This window comes from Metopolophium dirhodum, chromosome 5, assembly GCF_019925205.1.
Source record: "Metopolophium dirhodum isolate CAU chromosome 5, ASM1992520v1, whole genome shotgun sequence".
Classification (NCBI taxonomy): domain Eukaryota; kingdom Metazoa; phylum Arthropoda; class Insecta; order Hemiptera; family Aphididae; genus Metopolophium; species Metopolophium dirhodum.
The window spans coordinates 29848142-29868505 of NC_083564.1; the positions used below are offsets into that span (position 1 = coordinate 29848142).

Below are 20364 nucleotides of genomic sequence, written 5' to 3' on the forward strand. Positions count from 1 at the left end.
CTTTTTACGGATTTTTCACTTATTTGTTTCCAACCAATCGTAATCAATTAAGTAGTGATAAATTAAATATTAAATATGTCCCACAGAGTATAAAATGATCTCCAGTGGAATATAATAATAATAATACGAGTAAAAACAGGTTTCGGTTGTTGGCTGACAAAATATAAAACAAATAGTGAGTGCATAAAAAAATATATATGCATTATATATATATAATATATATATATATATTATATACACATAATAAAGATAAATATTCTGATGGGAAAATAGTCTAGTGTGTAAACAGGTGATTTTTATGAAAGGTTATACGTGTAAACATAAAACATTTTTTTTTTTGTAGGTATATTACATTATGCGCTCATTGTTCCTTTATTTTGTAATTCATGGCTACAATTATATTTCGTAATTTTATAATTACAAATGGGTTATTAATTATACTCTTTCTGAAAGCCATAAATCATAATTGCAGCAGGTAGCTAGCTCTCTAATTTGAATGAATTTTTGAAAGGCACATTATAGGGAGATTTAAACTATATATGAACGATGAATATAATATTGTGAGGAAGAACGGCGGCACGCGGCGCTAAAATAAAACACGGTAAACAAAACTACAAATTTGTCGTAATTAATAAGATAGGTAATAATAAAAATTAAGAGAGAGATGTGCAACAATATTTCCCAAATCTCGAACACTAAGCCGGGAAGGGCTATATTTTGTTGCAAAATAATTGGTTGGAACGTAAGACTTTGGAAAATATTTTTTCTGAATTGTATTAATCTGGAAACGTATTTCGTTGGAAAAGTATTTACTTGGAAACTTATGTTTCGTTAGATGGAAACGTATGCGTTTGGAAAATATTATTTTGGAACCGTATTTAATAATTGAAACGTGTTTTGTCGGAATAGTATAATGTCCGAAAACTCAATATAACATTTTTCAGTACTTATATATTATTATGTTATAGTTCCATCGACATAATTTTATGTTTCCAACACAATATTTTTAATAAAATATGTGTTTCCGATGGGGTATTTTTCCACGAAAATACGGTTCCAAACCAATAATTTTCCAACTTTTTATGCGCCCGCTATGGCACCATGCAGGAACCGTATAAACGCGCGGAAAACAGAGAACAAAGGCGGCAGCAGCGACCAAAATAATTTATTTAATTTTAATTTTCACAACCGTTCTATTATATATTATTATATACGCATCGTGATTTAGATTTTAGAAGATAATATATTATTATAATGTAATTGCTCACTATATTATATAGTGAACATTTTCCCTCGAATACTCGAATAGTGTTATCATAATTCGTTAACACAGTATTTTTTACAATAATATATTATTATTTACACCTCTTTTGAGGATGTCATCGCATGCATTGTCATACCTACATCAAAACTAAATGTTAGAGAATTGTTTTAATTGAAAGTAAGAAAGGTTTGGCATACAATTGTCTATTGTGAAAAATTAAAGACAATAACTTGATTTTGACGAATTATCCTAGATATTTGAAAAATAAAAAGTTATAAGTACCTATCTGTTTTCATTAAATACAAAAAAAAATTAAATAGGTTAAATATCTGTTTTTAGTGTTCCCCTGAATTTAATACTTAAAATGTATTAGTCAAGCCTCAGATAATATTGTTTATCTACAATTTTGTAATTACTACTCAAAACTCACTTGCTATTCAGCTGAGTGAGCATGTTTTTACTGATTGTTTCATATAATTTTGTATAGTTGAGCAACAGACGAACGCCACAAATAATAAAAGTACCGACACGGGACTTCTTAGAAATGACTATAATATGAAATAGTATTTTCAGACATATTTAATATTATCAAAGTAAGGCTTTTCTAAAGAAAACTTTGATAATATTAAATAAGCTTAAAACAAAACGTAGGAAATGTTTGGGGGGGGCTATGGACTTTTTTGAGGGGCTTCACCCCTAAACCCCCCTTCTATTTGCACTTATGGTTACAGCATAAAATATTAAATTCTACAATAAATGTACAAACATTTTATACATATGGTGATTAACATGCAAGAAGAATGAAGCGAAGAATGCATTGATTTTATGATGATGTGTGGTTTAAAAAAAGAATGGATAAGTAGGTAACCTCTCTGCTGTACAGTAGGTGTCGGGTGTAACCATGGTTACCAAACAAATATTTTATTAATAATATTACAATTTAACAAATGTTCAAATTATTTTTTGAAGGATTTTTACTTTTTAAAGACAAGTCTTCCGACACAAAAAGTAAAAAACATTCTGCAAAAAATAATTCAAACATTTGTTAAATCGTAATATTATTAATAAAATATTTGTTTGATAACTTTGGTTACACCCGACATCTACTGTACAGCAGAGTGGTTACCCACTTATCCATTCTTTTTTTAAATATAAACAATATTGTTAGAAAAATTATGTTTATGAATATTATGTATTGTTGTATAAATTATCATGCTGTATCATCCGACTTCGCACGGGAAAAAATGAACAGTTATAGGTGCAATTAATGGCACGGTGTATTTTGGTTTTAGTATTGGCATGTTGGCGTCGTAGTGTGCCCTCGCTACGTAGAAAAATCTGACATAGGTGGTTAATCTGCGCCGAATACTACACTTATTTCAGTGTAAATATAATAACTTCATGAGCTAATCGGTTTTATATCTAGGTACCTCCAACACGTGAAAATGAACAATTTTAAAATTCAGAATTTTTTTATGTTCTTAGTATTTATAGAATTATACTAACTATTATACTATAATAGCTATTTATAGTATTTTATAATGGCATGTAATCGACATAAAATTTTTTTATAAAAATACAGATTGTTCAGCTCTACCTATCGGACGTAATATCGTCATATTATTATATCCAAAATTATACATATAGTACTTCTAGTTACTACTACAATACATACATGTTTTTCGCGGTAGTCGCGAGTTACGATATTTTTCGATTTTAGAAAAGTTAAAATAATTATCGTCGTTTTGCGTGGATTCTATTTTTTTTCTTTTTCTTCCTTTAGAGACAAACTGTTTCGGAAATCTATTGCTTTTGTGGATGTTTTATAGACGGTTTGAGGTTACGGTTTATACTGCGCTGTTCCGGATCAAACGTTTCACGCGAAAACCGTTTTAGAATTTTCGTGTAGGTATACGTAGAAAGTTTAAAATCGGCATCTCTCCAATCAACCCTTTTTGCGTACTTCCTAGTGTGCTGTAAGAAGCATCCCTCCCTATATAGATACGTCTCATGGGTCAGGCTTTTCTTTCTTTTACTTTTTTTTAACAAAATAAAACAAATAAATAAAACACAAGCGGCATACTCCAACAGCAATTCACACAAACATGCATGTAGATAAAAACTCGACAACATTTCCCCGGGGTATGATGTGCTTGGTGCTGTTAGAAATCTTATATTGTTAATTTAAAAAGTGTTGTTCACTAGCAGATCGGGCGAGAGGGGAGATAAATATTAAATAACATCGGATATACATACACACACACACACACACACAAGTATATATTATTATATTACAGAAAATGAACGCAGTTCAGACTAAATGATTAACAACCCGATGCATTTAATGCAAACGTATATACGCTTGGGATGTATAAACAACGACGCGGGACACGGGTAGTTAATTTTTTCGCATAAAAAGTTCACTTAATTGTACAAACGTATATAGTAAAACTCGTTATTATTTCAACGCATGTAAATAATACACCTATATAATGTATACATGTATATAAAATATAAATAGTATAATACGCACTCAAACGTCATTCTTTAAAAAGAATTACAACGAGTTCAGAACCAAAATATAATTGTTAAATGTAAAATGCACGTAGTGTTTAAAATTAAAACTACAATATTACATACAATATAAGTATAACCATACGGTCTCCTCCTCCCGACAAAAACAAAAGACGCCAAACATGGTCCTCCGCCGAGAGCAGATTTCTATTAGAAATAACACGATATTATATGCTTATGCGGTGCAGAATGATTCAATTTATAATGTTATACCTCTTACTAAACACACATAATAATCGGTTTATGGCGATTGGAAAGCGATTTCGCACAAAATTCGTGTTGACTGTCGTCTACCGCAATTTATTTGTTTTAATAAAATAATAAAATACAGCTCCGTCGATGTATATTATTATAAATAGGTATATATGTCAAACAGGTTTAGTTTTTAAACGATCATCTCAATAATATTATAGATATTATAAGCACTCTAATATCAGGTAAGTTATATTGTCTAATAACTATGCCGAAATAGGGACCACGTTAACTGTTTATCTTTAAATACAGCGCGAGCTGGATTAAGCGACAGCAGAAAAAAAATGTTTTAACGAAATCATCGTCAACTGAAAACCCGATTTACATAGGATTAAAGTCAAGAGATTATAAGTTATAACTACAAGATGATTATATTCAACGTATAGTAACTTGTTCGGTGTTCGATACAATACACACGGCATAAAAAAAAACAGTGACTATTTCAAATCTATAGGTAGCATATAAGAAACCGAAACATAAAACGTTTACAAGTATTCGCGATGGCGTAAATGTACCGGACAGTATTTAATTACGTTCTACAGTTTGGACAGATTTTAAAAAAACTATCGGAAAATTGACGGTTAGCTCGCATATATCGAAAAATGCAAGAAACCGTTCGTGCAGCTATAGCCCATAATCATAAAATATGACCTAAACACACAAACAAAAAACAGCCATAAATGCAAAAAATTTGAACGCCTTTTTAACAATCCATAAGCACAAATTCCATTTCACTAAATATATGTTAGAAATATATAATATAGAAACAAAGAAACTATTACTAACATCAAAATTATCATTAACTAACCTTTTTTTAATATACCTGTTCAAATTTCAAATTCTTCTTTGTCAATTATCTTAATCAATCGAAAAGTCAAAGACAACACAGAGATCGACTCAATAATATAAACGTATTAGGTGTCGTGTAAAAAAACTAAAATACACAAACAAAAAGTGTCAACATGCTTACAAGCAATATGTCAATGAATAATAAAATCTAGGGGGACGGAGTGGCCGAGCGGATTAATGCGTCGGTTGCGACACACACCGGCGCCGGTTCGAACCCAGCCGCGGGTGGCATTTTTCTTCGGGCAAGTCACGGTGTCCAGAGAGAAGTGCCTCCATCCCCACCCGGACATGGCAGATACCAACGGGTGCCCAATAAAAAATCTGCCAAACCAAAAACACACGTGTTTACAAACCTACAATTTCTCCCCTACAAAAACCAAAAAAACAAACAGCTAATGGCACCCGGGCTTCACAATCAATTAAAAAAAAAAAAAAGCAAACATAAACACCACCTCGGTCCTCACCCAAAGAAGCATTCAGCTACGGACAAGAAAAAAGGATAATAAACTTCATAAAGATAGCCGATCTCACAGCGAACATCTAGAACAATGGATCAACAATACTTCGCACACTATAACGTAATTAAGTAAATCTTCAAAAAAAAATGTTAAATTCGAATTGTAACCTAATTTTGTAAGCAATTGTGAGCTGTTAACTATGTATTTGAAGCCTTAAATTAAATAAAAATTAAAAAAAAAACTATTTAAAAATCCTGACAACTGATTTGTTATAATTCTTGAATTTTTAGTTGATTTTATTATTGACGACAGCTATATCGTTGATATGTTAGTCTAGTTAATTTAATTCAATCCATTGACTATATATAATATGTAACCAATTCCGGTATTACACAATATATATCGGTTATGCTATTCACGACGAGCATCAATCATACACACAATCATATTATATTAAATAATACGTTTTGTCTTATGCATAGGCGCAAATACGGTTAGTTTCCATCCGTTTATCTCTATAAATACGACAAAATAATAAAATGTGTTACGGTCATTGATATTAAACACATGGATATGGCATTTCTGTTATTACTAAACATATATTTTCAGGCTAACGTAATGAAAACAAAAACGGTGTAATATGGTTCTCACACGCACAGAAGCTTCTGAGCGATAAAGCCTGTAGCGATAAATTCACAGCTAATTCTTGTATCGTGTCGTGCGAGGCCGTGGTAGCTATGGTTACAACTGGTAACCATATTGGTTAAAAAGATGAGCTGTAGTCAATTCCTGGTATAATCGGTTAGAACTATTTAGTTTACTATTACACGATACCAAAAAAGTAACGTAAAATCAGAATGCCATTTGACAGACACGACGTAAAGAAACTAACATTTAAACAACTGGACAGAAAAGAGAGATGTATATCTTCGGTTAACAACCGTATTATATCAGTTGAATTGGCTTCAGCTAGGTTCACAGCTATCGTGTCCAATAACTAAGCTCAACCCAACTGTCACGACGTGAAACCACGACTTTACAGATATTGTACATATAAAGGCGTATTAAGCTACATATGCATATCGTGTGTTGTGTCTAGCGAGGGTTTGGTTATTATAATATGGTTACGACTGGTAACCAATAAGGTTTAAAAGTTGAACTGTAGTAAATTACTGATATACCTACTCGTTTGCAACTTGGTTATTACATGATACCAAAAAAGTAATATCCAATCACAATACAATTTGATCGACACGACACGACATACGACACAGCTGTGAATCCTACTTACGCCGCATCCACAAGCTTAATACCAAGGTTACGGTACGTACCTAAACACCTTGCGCGTGTTGTGCGGATGAAGCGCGCTGGCCGCCACCGGATCGAAATAAGCGGCGTGCGCCTTGAGCGCGGCCGGCGTTATCAGGTCCACGGCCGTCCGTTCGTGGTCGACCAACAAAGCCAGCGCCAGCCGCTGCGTCCGCATCTGCAACTCCGCATGCGCCCGGCACAGGGCCGCCCGGACGTTTGCGTCCACGTCGACGTCCGCCGCCATCTTCCTCACCTTTTTCACACGTGTCAGCAGATCGTCCAGCCTAGAATGGATATCGGCGAACCCATACCGCTCGAGGTGGCCAACCACCACGTCATCGGCCGTCACTTCGTATCGGACGTCCGGTCCACCGTCAGTCCGGCCGACTGCCTCGGCAACGGCATCAAGCACACGGACGCCGTGAGCGTACAACGCGGCCGCCTCGCATTCGCCCACCGTCGGCGGCCACGGTCCGGCCACGTTATCCACACCAACGAACGTGTTCCTGTACCGCCGGAACGGCAGCCGCCCGACGGCCGTCATGGTCAGCGCGAACCTCACCGCTTCGGACAACACATACACGTACATGCGTCCCGTGCCAATCGCCGTGACGGCCGTCGGGACGTCATTGACGTTACGGAACAAGGCGTACTCGCGGAAAGCGTTCACGGACAAGTCGGCGCCGTCGTCGTCCTGCTCATCATCGTCCTGCTCGTCGTCGTCGTCCGCCGCCGCATCCAGTTCCGGTTCCCCGGCGGCGGACCCCTGCACCAGGTTGTCGTAGATTATCGACTCGATGTAGTACGACGTGCCGCCCACCACCACCGGAACTTTGCCCCTAGAGTATATGTCTTGTATCTGGTAATATTGGCAAGTCAAGGACCACAATGTGTAATATGTACGATGATCATTAATAATAGTATAATAAGAAAAATAAAATGTACTTATTTAAGTATACTTGCATGGTTTCTTATTTTTTAAAAACAATTTGTTACCTATAAATGAAAATTATCGACACTAATATATAGATAATCAATCTCTATTCTCTATAGATTAATTGATTTCATGATTCCTGTAAATATAGAAGGGGCAAGAGCTATATTCTTAAAATATTTATTTGATCATCTAATATTATATTTTTGACATTTGAGTATTAGACTGCAATCCACTTTGCACCTTACAATATTTTTTCAAAAATTTCTGCATAATATCATAAAAGTAAGTTTTCATTTTATGAAATTATTATTACAATAATTGTAATAATTATTATTTAGTTTATAGTATAGCCGTATTAAATAATATGTAGGTACCTACTGCGTGCGTATCTATAGTTTATCAGGATTAGTAAGTTTTAATGTATTTTATTGTCTACCGCCGCTGTGTATCTAGATATTAAACAATTTATTATTTCATTCACACATATGATGAATTTATTTATTTTTTATTGATGGTGTTATAAGTTGTAATTATTAAAATAAAATAAAATTTAATAAAATAATAAGCCCCCACGAATTTATTAACTTATAATTTTCAACACATACGTATTATTTTATTATTTGTAAATAATTTTGTTATAACATTATAGCATTATAATAAAAAAAAGAATAAGAATAACCTAATATTATTATTTTAGATTCTGAGGATTTCATAGGAAGCTAGTGGTTTTACAACGGTGTTTATTTTTTTTTTATATATCCTGTATACAAAATTTCTACTAGAAGGAGTACTTCGATTTCAATATATAGTACCTTATATTTAAGCAAATTGGATCAAGATGGTACTTTAAGAGGTCATTTGTCGATGTTCTCAATAGTTATTTAATGCCACGGGAAAAACTACTAACAAATTACGAAAAACCGCTTAAAATAGGATTTTAATTTCTAACGCTTTGTTTATCACCGTAGCAACGAATAAAAAATTATAATATTTTAATATTAATTTAACTTAAAGGCTATAATAAATAATAAAAATTTTAAAAATCCAGAATGATAAACCGTCTCCACTCAAAATCGTTTTTCTTATACAATGATATTCTATCATTGAATTCAAGATTAATAAAATCCATTATACATTTACTCACTTGTAACCTACTGTACAGCAGAGCGACATCCACTTACCCGCTTTTTAATGTTTAAAATTCAAATAAAAACTTTTTTAAAAAAATAAAAAAATAATTTTAAAAAAAGCTAGAATTTCGGCCTCCTCTAGGTATTTGTTACCTATGTCCAGGCCCCCGAAATCCCTAGCGCCGGCACTGGCGTCGAACTACACTCGGGTAAAAAAGAGGTAGTGGTCGAACTGCACTCGTTCAAAAAAGGAGTTAAAATTTCAGGTCACTATGACGTTCACTTTTATAATTTATTATAATAATGTTTGACGATTTAAAAAAAGAATAAAATATAATATAGGTATAAAAAAGTTATAATAATATTTGATGATTTAATATCATGATAAAATATTATATTAACATAATGGACAATGGTATGTATAAAGCGATCATTTTTAACTACACCAATAATTAAAATCATTGTCAGTCCTAAGCCCGTAAGTGGGAAGAGAAATGAGTGTATTATAAACGTTTGACCCCTTCAAATGCATGATATTTTTGTTGGAATACCTTTTTGGAGCCCAAGTGCAGTTCGACCATTACCATTTTTAAACCCAAGTGCAGTTTGACTAAATTAAGTGCAATTCGACCATACTCATATTTTTTTACCATCCCGAGACTTCAACGGTATTTTAACTATATAAACCTCATAGGTATTATTTTTTTAATTGAAACCTGCAGGAACCACGTTGCAAATATTTTATATGCTATCAATCCATGTTATTATGTTTAAAATACGTATATTGTTATAAAATATGCATAAATTGTTGTAGATTTATATTACTCGATTAATTTAGCAGTACCTATCGTTATAAATATGCGCAGAGAATATAAAATAAATAATATATACATTATTATTACTTCATGCAAATAAATGATTACTAATTATAATTTAAAAAATAAAAAGGATTTACGATGAAAGTTCAACAGTATAATATTAATACGAAATCGGTGGACGGTAAAAACATAATCGAAATTCATCAAGGGTCCCACCGTATTGTACACCTACGACCTACGTAATCATAAGTGCAAACAAATTAATTATTTATTTAAAAAATACGAGGGTTGATTGAACGCACGTAACGCAATATACGTTGGGGTATGTCAAGCAGTTGCGATTGCTCACTTTATTATTAATATACGAGACAAAATGCGTACTGAAAAATACAATCATTGTAACACCCGAAAATATAAGGAGTGTACGCGGTATATATATTATATAATATTGTAGTGGAATGGACATGATTCGACGAAGAAATAAGTGAAAACCATAATATATGCGTGGGGATCGATAATTCAGTGAAAATTCTGAACGTAATTACGCCCCTAGAAGTTTTCGGACGCTGTACGGAGAATATAATCATGATTAACAAGAAGCTCTGCTTCTTCATACCTAATAATATTTTATAGGTAATAAGAATATAATATGAAAGCAAAGCGTATTGAAGAAACGTTTAGTGCGTTTTATGAAACTCAGGAGTAAAACATTTTGGAAACCCCTCCTCTCGCATCGTGCAACCAAGTTCCTATCCGCGGTATAACCCCAACATGGCTCGTTTAATGACGTATACGTAAAGGGGAGAGACTGCAGATCGCGGGCTAAAATATAAGCGGCATGATGATGGTGACCGGAAACGAAACGACCGCACCGGAAAAAACGCTTGCAGCATGGGTCATTCACTGAATATATATATATATATATATATATAAATAAATATATATAACACCTTATGAAGCGAGGTTTATGTGGTATACGTGTAATGTATAAATATATATATTGTATAAAATACGTATATACGAATACTCGAGAAGGAATTCGTCGAGAAAATTAAACATGATTTGTACGAAATCGCTCGGTTTCAAGAGCACTTAATCTCGAAAGAGCCACTCGTTTTTTTTGTTTTTATTTAATTCGCTTTCATTTTAATATCGTCATCGCTTCTTATCGCAGTAAATGTTTGTTTTATTAATTAGTTTTTTCAGTTCCCTCTCACAGTTTTGAGGATTACGTATTATATATCGTTTCATATTGTTATAATCATTTTCGTATATAGCCGACATGAAGACGCCAAGAGAAAAACTTTAACTATACTATCACCGTTTATTTTTTTTCTTTCTTTATTGCCACCATAAATATTATTATTTTAACGTTGTACTTTTCATCGATTTACTCAGTTTTAAACTTCAACTGTAGTATTTTAATTTTCAAACAACATATGTTACACAACATACGATATACAATACACGAAATTGAAAAATATTATTTTGTAAATGTACAATTGAATACGATTTATAAGCTGACATGAACATTATTGGTCAGATTACATCGTCAATACCCCTCCCCATCACCCAATCATTCGTTGGACATTTTCTATCGACTGTGATTAAAACAATGCATTCAAATTGTCAACCCAAATCGAACATATAACCTCAGCCTGTATTTACTCTTCACCAAATATTAATGAAATCCACATTTAAGCCTTTAAGTCATGTTATCTAAACAAACAAAATATTCAACACAAATATGAACCACAATAATTTCAACTACTACTTGTATTTCGTAATAATATTATGTTATGACTTATGACGATGATGAATTGAAATAATTTCTAAATCTATTATATTCATATATTAATCATATGAACGATAACAACAATTATAAATTATACGGCCTCTTAGATATAAATATAGGTATAATTTAAAAATTTAAAAATTTAAAAAATACCAAATATAGGTTGTACACTTGTACATCACCTAAGTATAATAAACATCGAATAAACTATACAATAAACAATATTTAACACTATACCTATAGAGTATAGATATATTGTATAATGTTATGTACCGATATTTTGTAATTATTTTACTAACGCACATTATGCATAATATTTTATGTATATAAGAGTTTTAGATGGATCGTTTCTATATTATGGTGTTCCAAAAATAAAATACATTTTAATTACATCCATACAAAATAAGACTTGAACGTCAAAAAAAATCAATATACGTGACATAACTTAAATTTAATCTAAAATTGGTGTTTGTATATATTACAATCATTTGACGAACTGTAACATACTGAAGGTGGCAAGTAGGAACCTACATGAAACATGTACGCTAACAGCACTCGTGCCGGTGTATAATAAATAATAATAATAATCAGACGATTCTTTAAAAGTTTAAACGTCAATTTATTCACTACGCAAGTTCAGTTTAATACTAGCGCCAGCTTTTTCCATCTTTTATTTGCTTACTCTCTCCCCATGGCTCGTGCAGTCGCCTCAGGAAATACTACTATATACCATCACCGCACTGCACCAGTACGGCACTTCCTGCTATTATTTTACTGTCCGAGCTATATTCTACTGTTACACATTTCACTTCACAGTCCCCTCCTTTTATTTTCTCTGTACTTGAAAACCGACGCATTATTACTCCCCTATTGGAAAAAGCACTTTCTTCGATAAGTATAATATATACGGTATTATAATAATAATAACGCTGTTGGCGCATATATCACACATACGCATGTGATATAGGAAAAGTGTTTAAAAAAATACACACACATACCCTGACAAACAGCACGAAGCGTGACATTCGAGTATGCACGACAAAAGGACTTCATTAGAAACCTGCTGTTTAAACACGAACAAGAGGTCGTTAATCAGCTATAATATACTAAGGCTATACGGAGGGCCGAGCGTAAAGAACCTTTTTTCGTCGTTATTTTAACTGCAGGTTACGCGATAATTACAACATCATAATATAATATTAATATAATAATAATAATAACGAGAAAAGGATACAATTTTTAGAGCTTCATTCCTGTACTGGTGTACGTTACACTCGTCACGCCAATCCACGGTGCCCATCATATGGTGCGGGACTCCGTCCATCTCTTCATCGGTAGCCTTATTGGTGGCTACGTCAAGACCTTTGTAGACCTGCGGAAAAACCAAGCAATGTATACCTATATATATATACGATACGATGGCTAAAATAAGCATACCTAATTCAGGATTATCCACCCGTGTTTAAGTAGTGTTAAAATTAATATTTTTAAACTTGATAATAATAATATAACATAATATGAGTGCAGAGTTATACATAATAATATATCCAATAACTAATATGTATACACACGTCTGTCTTAGAGACATTTTAAATATGCAACCCCTAAATAAACTATGGAGGAATATGTATAGAAAAAAATGCGTAGGTACCTATGAGTAAATATAAAGTAAATTGAACGTAACTCTCGATGTCAGGATTTATTACTTAGCAGTCATAATAAATATAATACAAATTCAATCATTTTTATTTTCATTATCATAATACATTATTTTAAATCATTTATTAGTACTTATATCAATTGATATAAAAAACAAACTATGTATTGAGAGGACGTGACACCCGCAAGTGTTATCTCCGTCTTACAAGTGCGTAATATAGAAAATTTTCCCCTCAGCAGATCACGTTTAGCTTCGTTAGTTTAAAAATTAGAGTGAATTGACTTCTCATAAAATTACAGGTGAGATATCTAGGCAATCTCGTGGGCTTTTTATTATATTTTAATTTTAAAGCGAGTTATGAGTATTTTAAAATTGTAAATTGTTTGTACATTTTAAATGTCGACTAAACCCGATTCGGGAATTCCCCGTGGGTAGCATAAATACATATATATGGTACATACATACATACATACATACACATAGGTCTATACATAACGTATATGCGAGGTGAAGGAGGAAGAGGAGGAGGTTTTCTAATATATTCGGGTTGTAGCAATGCAGCAATATAACACGACGCAGCGGCGGGAAAAATCGTCGGCGAGACCTGAGGGGTGGTGGTCTACCGGCGCATAACGCCATATATTGATCCGTCTGCGTCGGATGAGTGTGCGTGTGTAAGTGTGTTTGTCTACCTTTTGCGGCGCAGTGGTGTGTCTGGCCGCCGGCGGCAGACTTGTTGCACGCTACCTATATATACGGTAGGTTGTCGGTTACATTATATGTACATAATATAATAGCTATATAGTATATAGCTGCAGGACACAAAATACATAAACCTCGTCTCTCTGCAGCCTATCTCTGTCGGCCCGTCTGTGGGGTAGGTTAGGTGACGGAAATTTTAAACAGCCCACGCGCCGCCATCGTCAAGGAATGGTATTCTTACCCGTTATTATTTGTTTATAAATACTTTCGGTCGGTTCCTAGGCATCATGTATTTTTTTCGACCCCGCGGCCGCCTATGTCTCTACCATTCTTGTATACAATATTATAATAGATATATACAACAATTTTACAAAATTTAACAACAGCGAGTAAGTACTTCAATAAATATTTTTAAACTTAAACATTTTAAAACAAGTATAATAACTGAGTGTACATTTAGGTTGTAGTGTATTTTTATCATCACCCTACGAGGCGCCAGGGTACAATGGATGGAGGTGTACCAGCATATATATATATTCGGTCACTGCAGAATGTCAGACACCGACGACTGACAATTCACGCCATGAATTTGTTGAGGAAAAAATTGTTAGCAACAACAGAGATGAGCACAGGACGTACCAAAATTACATTCGGTCGACAAAAAAATCATCCCCGCAAGCAAGCACTGTGGAAGACATGCAAAAAAATCAACCGTAAAACTTAGGATTGATCACTAAAGGGGGGAAAGATGTATGTATATATAGCACGTATATATTATATAGTTAGGTATATTGTCTAACGTTCAATATCGCATGCCGCACCCTCCCACTCGACACTATAGCGCGCAGAGCTTTTTCTTCTACACTCTATATTTATAATATATATATATACGTGGCCGTGCAGGTTTTCGGTCGAATAATTTTGTCGGACTTTATCGCGTGCGATGCACGCACAAGACTATACGACGTTACACCATAGTTTACTAAAAATGTGTAAGCCCGACCTGCACGGGCGTATTTATCAATGATCGTATCAACTCTATCATTCATATACATACATACATACATACATACATACATACATACATACATACATACATACATACATACATACATACATACATACATACATACGTACATACATACATACATACATACATACATACATACATACGAGTACATATATACATACATATACAACATACGCGTTACCCGGGGCGTGGTAGTAGACCGAACAGAGAGAAGATTATCCGCAGAGATTTTTCGATTTATATAATATATTATACTCTTCGAAGCATTTCCGTTTATATTATATTATGTTATAATATAGTCTTATTTAACGCCAATATTTCAAGACTGAAGTAAACCGGCAAATTTTAATTGCATATCGAACTGTACGACGATATTATATACGTCATAATAATAGCATATGCGGATACATGATTTGATAATAATATGTATTTGAATATAATATAATATCCGAATGGCATACGCATATATTACAATTATACATGTATATGTTTATATTATAATGTTTTCACGGAATAATAAAGTCGAATTTCATCGCATAAAGTATATAAATGATATCTGTTCTGTATAGGAGCACAATTTTATTTTCCTGCTAACGCCCACTCGAAAACGCGCTAAATATTTTACTTATTTCGAAATAGTTTCCCACGTTTATGTACAAACCGTTTGAATTGGTATTCAGTATATAATATTCATAACAGATAATATCATTATAATATTATTAATACAAGCGTAGTTATGGCGATATGGTTTGACGTAGAAGAAATAAAGTCATGAAACGCTTATAAGTACTATACAAATAGCGATATTAAAAACTATTAAAGTCGATTCGACGATCACAAAAGCGTTTTTTAATTTTTATTTTCATCCTCATTGTTATTATTATTGAATAGTATACGGTAATAATAATAATTTATATAGGTATAGTATAGGTATAGGTATATTTGGTCCCTTGTAATTAATGTTTTTTAATATATTTCGGACAACGGTTTTCACTATACCTATTATAAGTATTGATTATCAGCGATTGTGAAACATAAAACGGCTGTATCAAACAAAACACATATATTATATATTTATATACAGTTATTTGTATGCGTATTAAACAAAATATCAGTAAAGAAAATAAAAAATTCAACAAATGATTTTTTTTTTATCTTATAAATATGTATCAATAACAGTTTTCTAATTATTCAACAGTGTTAGAAAATGTTATAGGGTTATAGAACATTTAATAAGACATCAGTGTAACACAATATTAATACATTTAACCAGAGTAATGTATTTATTTTTCTACGTTCTTTTTTCCCCAGACGCAGAAAAAATTATAGTCCACTACAATGCAGGCACGCGCGAATGCACGTTATAGAAAATATTAATCAGAACATAATAATATAACATATTATAATAAGGTTTATAAACGTTATGGGTTTGCTGCCATGCGGAATAATATTGTTTATATCAGTCTCGGAGCATTCTAGTTTAAAATTCTCCGAGTGAATCATATCTGTGATCTAAACGACTTAAACCGGCCAATTAGATTGCCTGCCGTCGAGAGAGGAATTTATGTGGATGATGGCTTTACGTCCATATATATATATATATACACACACCTATGAATATAATATATCGTCGTTTCAAAGTCGAATTTAATATTAATAGTCACGCATATACCTCAACGTATAACACAGCTATATATACAATATACATATTGTATATTATTATATATTATTACAATCGGTGCATGTGTAAAAAAATTATTATTATCGCACACGCATAATAATTTATTATGTTAGATACGAGACACTGGACGGTCGTCTCCCCGCAAAAACGTCAATAACAATAAAAGCCCTACACATATTTTGCGGTTTACGACGGCGGCCTAAACACGTCGTGATGCACAACTGTTATATTACTATTATTATGATATTAAATAGGTACCAAAATATGCAGTAGGTAATAAACCACTAAAAATGTTGCGACCATACACATTTCATGCGTTCGTATTTAGACGGCGGTCATACGGAATGCATTTTTTAAACTTTCGTGTTGTTGTTCGCGAGTTTTCCATTCCGATGTTGCATAACAATAAAATATATTATAAAACGTACCTAAGTAATACTAACCTATCTGTATCGAGAATAAGACCAAAATTCTATGAATTCTTTGCAGAATGTTTTTTTTAAATTTAAATTACACGTCCGTCGTCTCGGTTGAGATTAATAAGATATTGCGTATTTTTGCAGTATACACACTCGGACGCGTACGACGTTATAATATTATTACTACAACGACTACTTATTTATTAATGATACAAAAGTAGCGTTACGAGTTGGCGCCGTATTGTATGTACACTATGTGCACCACATTATTATTATTATAATATAACAATATATAGTATTACGGTGTGTAACAAAACGCGGGAAATTTCGAAATATTATGTTATAATTTATTCAACTTGCGCGTCAAATATGTACTTTAATTATCTAATTTGTTTACAACAACTCGCGGGCTCGTGGAATATACGAAAAATTAACATACTATAGTGTAAATTACTGATAAAATGTTTTATCCTCAATTAGTCATGATAACGAGGAAACCTCGCGCATAAGCGCCGCCAACAATAATAATAATATGTCGTTATAAGCTTGCGGGCAGCGTATATATTATATGTTATTCTCGCGTCTGACCGCCACGCCGTTTTGCAGAAAGATAGCGCACAGTAATTATATCAAACTTTGGTCGTTGGCGGAATGTTTGATAAAAACGTGCACGGTGTCATACGAATATCGAGCGGCGCAAATGGAGATATATTTATGTTTTTATCAGCGGCGAAATCCGCACAGGAAATAAGATCTCGCCTGCAGTCGCCGTCAACTATCGGAGCATAGTGAATCCAGGCGAAATAGTCTATTACATTATGCGTCGCTATTGTATGTATAAGGCCCGCGGTACTTTGGCTACTTGGGCGACTTCAAACTACACCGCAGTGATAACGTGAACCGTAATTTCCGGAAATAAATCACGGAAAAGTATAGTAATTTATTTATTGCGTAATGAAGTGATACAAGTGTTTGTATTGTTGGACTAGGTGGTAATAATAATGGTAACTGATTTAAAATTTAATTTGAGTAAGGTATGATATACTCTCTGATAGTCTGGTAGGTACATGAAATATACTATAATGGTAACATTTTTCAGATTTACCTCTTACTAACCGCAAGATTCAGCCAATCACAGCGCCAAATCGTTTTTTTTTTTTTGGAAATCACAGCGGATTGTAAAGTCACCTATATGATGGTATAAATAGGTCCTATATATAATATGTATATGACACCGGAAACGGTATAAGCGTTGATGTTATATTAACCATTTAACACGCGCAACATGTATAAATAAAATATCACAAATTTTGTTTTTATATAATAAATAATTAATTAAGCTTTATTAAACCCAAATACTCATATACTCCAAACATATTTGATTCGACGACACTCCTCTATACGGTCCATAAAGAAATTTACTGTAGGTATACATACATAATATTATTAATTATAGTGTTCGATATTACAACGAGTAAACAAGGGGGGGGGGGTTAACTTTTGAAGACTATACGCGAAAACGATATTCCTCCTTTAACCCGGTTTCGTAGTTAAATCAAACATGGTAATACCGATTTTTAATACTGTTGTAACACTATTTAAATGTCATCGACTTGCTGAAAGTCGAGTACATGTACTCGCAAAACAATAGCCGTGTAACAAGACCGTATAGGTAACAACATGTATACCATTATCATAATATACAAACAAAACGTGCGGTAAAATAATAATAATAGTAATAATATTTAAACAGTATACATTACAGCGTGTCAAACGTGTCTCTGGTCATAATGATGGTAACGACAATAATGATAAAAAAAAACAATAATAATAATAACAATGTATATTTACCCCCATCGCAGTACTTACTTATAATATTACACGGACGACTACGGTACATAGAAGGTTAGAGGAAGTGTTAGAAATGACCGGGTGAGGAGAGGGATAAGAGCGATAGATAATATGATGGTGAGTATAGGTGGGGGTTTTCGACAATACGTTTTGTCTTGGTCTAGGTCGGTATCTCGACGGATAAGGGCCGACGTGTGGGTGAGGTTACATATAGTTGGGGTACGTGATGCAGGTACGTGATCAACTGAGTTTTTAATCGTTATAATTTACAGTCGCAGTAAAAAAAATCGAAAAACACAAAAATGGCAGAAGAAAACGCAAACAAAAAAAAATTAAGCAGCTATCGGCCGTGGCACGGGCCTTGGACGATAGGCGGCGTCGTGCGATTTCTTCTTATGGCGACGACGACGACGACTGGATCCGTCGCCAGACACGGCGACGAGGGTTAAGGTCGCCGCCGCCAAGCGTAATGATGAGTGCCGGTGGTGGCCCGTCGACGGCGAACGACAATCCATTTCGCCAGCCGGTAAACTTTTTTTTTTTAGTTTTAAGATTTTTTTTGCTGCAGTTCCACGAAAGAACACGATCGCTCCCGCACTGCCGTCTCAAAATATCTCGAAAAATCTCGTTAGCCAGCACATTATATGCGTACGTCGGCGGCGGCGACGAGGCTAACGACCCACAACATTCTTACATGTAAATAAATATATATATATACACATACAAGGTACTAGTAAATTACGAAAATAATAATATACAATATATTACGAATGATAATGACTATACGGTTTACGAGCAAAAACCACTACTTTTTCACTTATACATCTCCGCCTCAGAGGAGTTCCTGCACCAGTCTGCATATACCCGCGTAAACTTAATCCGTACGAATTGTCTGTGGTGGTGGTGGTGGTGGTGACTGTTGGTCGATACAATGATGTTAAGGTCATGTCCAAACAAAACATATACAAGACTGCGTATGGTATTTGTTAAATAGCAAGTTAACCGCGGAAACCATCATAGACGATATTGTCATAAAAAGATCCGATAGAAACTATGTAATATATAAATATTAAATATTTTCATTGGTACATATAATTTGAAAACTATTTCTTTTTGAAAATAATATACACAAATATCAAATTGATCAATCGATAGCGTCAACCGAGTATATCGAAAGAAAAAAGTAAAAAAGTGCAGAGTTGGTTGCTATACCCTAGAAAATGAAAATAATCTTATTAGCACTTAACATAACAATAGTAATAATGTTAACTTTTGTTTGCATTTAATAATTCAAAAGGTAATCGGTATATAAATATATTCACAACAGTATCCAACAACATACAATCCGTTAGGCCTAATTTAAAACAGTCATCTACAATTATTTACAAAACGCGTTAACCATCATTAGAAGCCCCAAACCTTCTGGATCGATTTATTTATTAGTTTATTACTATTTCAGTGCCCTGCAAAAAATATAAATTACTTTACAGGTTATCGGACGATTGAAACTACCAATACTCTACCGAACATAATAATATTATAAACTATTAGACGTCTGATCAAGAAAAAGTCTTCATTAAAAACGTGGATATAATATTATGCGAGCGCATAGCGGATGTGGATTAAAAAATAT

General features: G+C 33.4%; 1 protein-coding gene across 1 annotated transcript in view; it reads right to left on the minus strand.

The window, feature by feature from the left end:
- LOC132944127 (tRNA dimethylallyltransferase) overlaps nt 1-20364 on the minus strand; it is a 106585-nt gene that overhangs the window by 55560 nt on the left and 30661 nt on the right. The window contains exons 2-3 of the mRNA XM_061013309.1: nt 12623-12760; nt 6729-7567 (exon numbers count right to left, since the gene is read on the minus strand). Of these exons, the coding sequence (XP_060869292.1) occupies nt 6729-7567; nt 12623-12760 (977 nt within the window). The remainder of the gene's footprint in view (nt 1-6728; nt 7568-12622; nt 12761-20364) is intronic.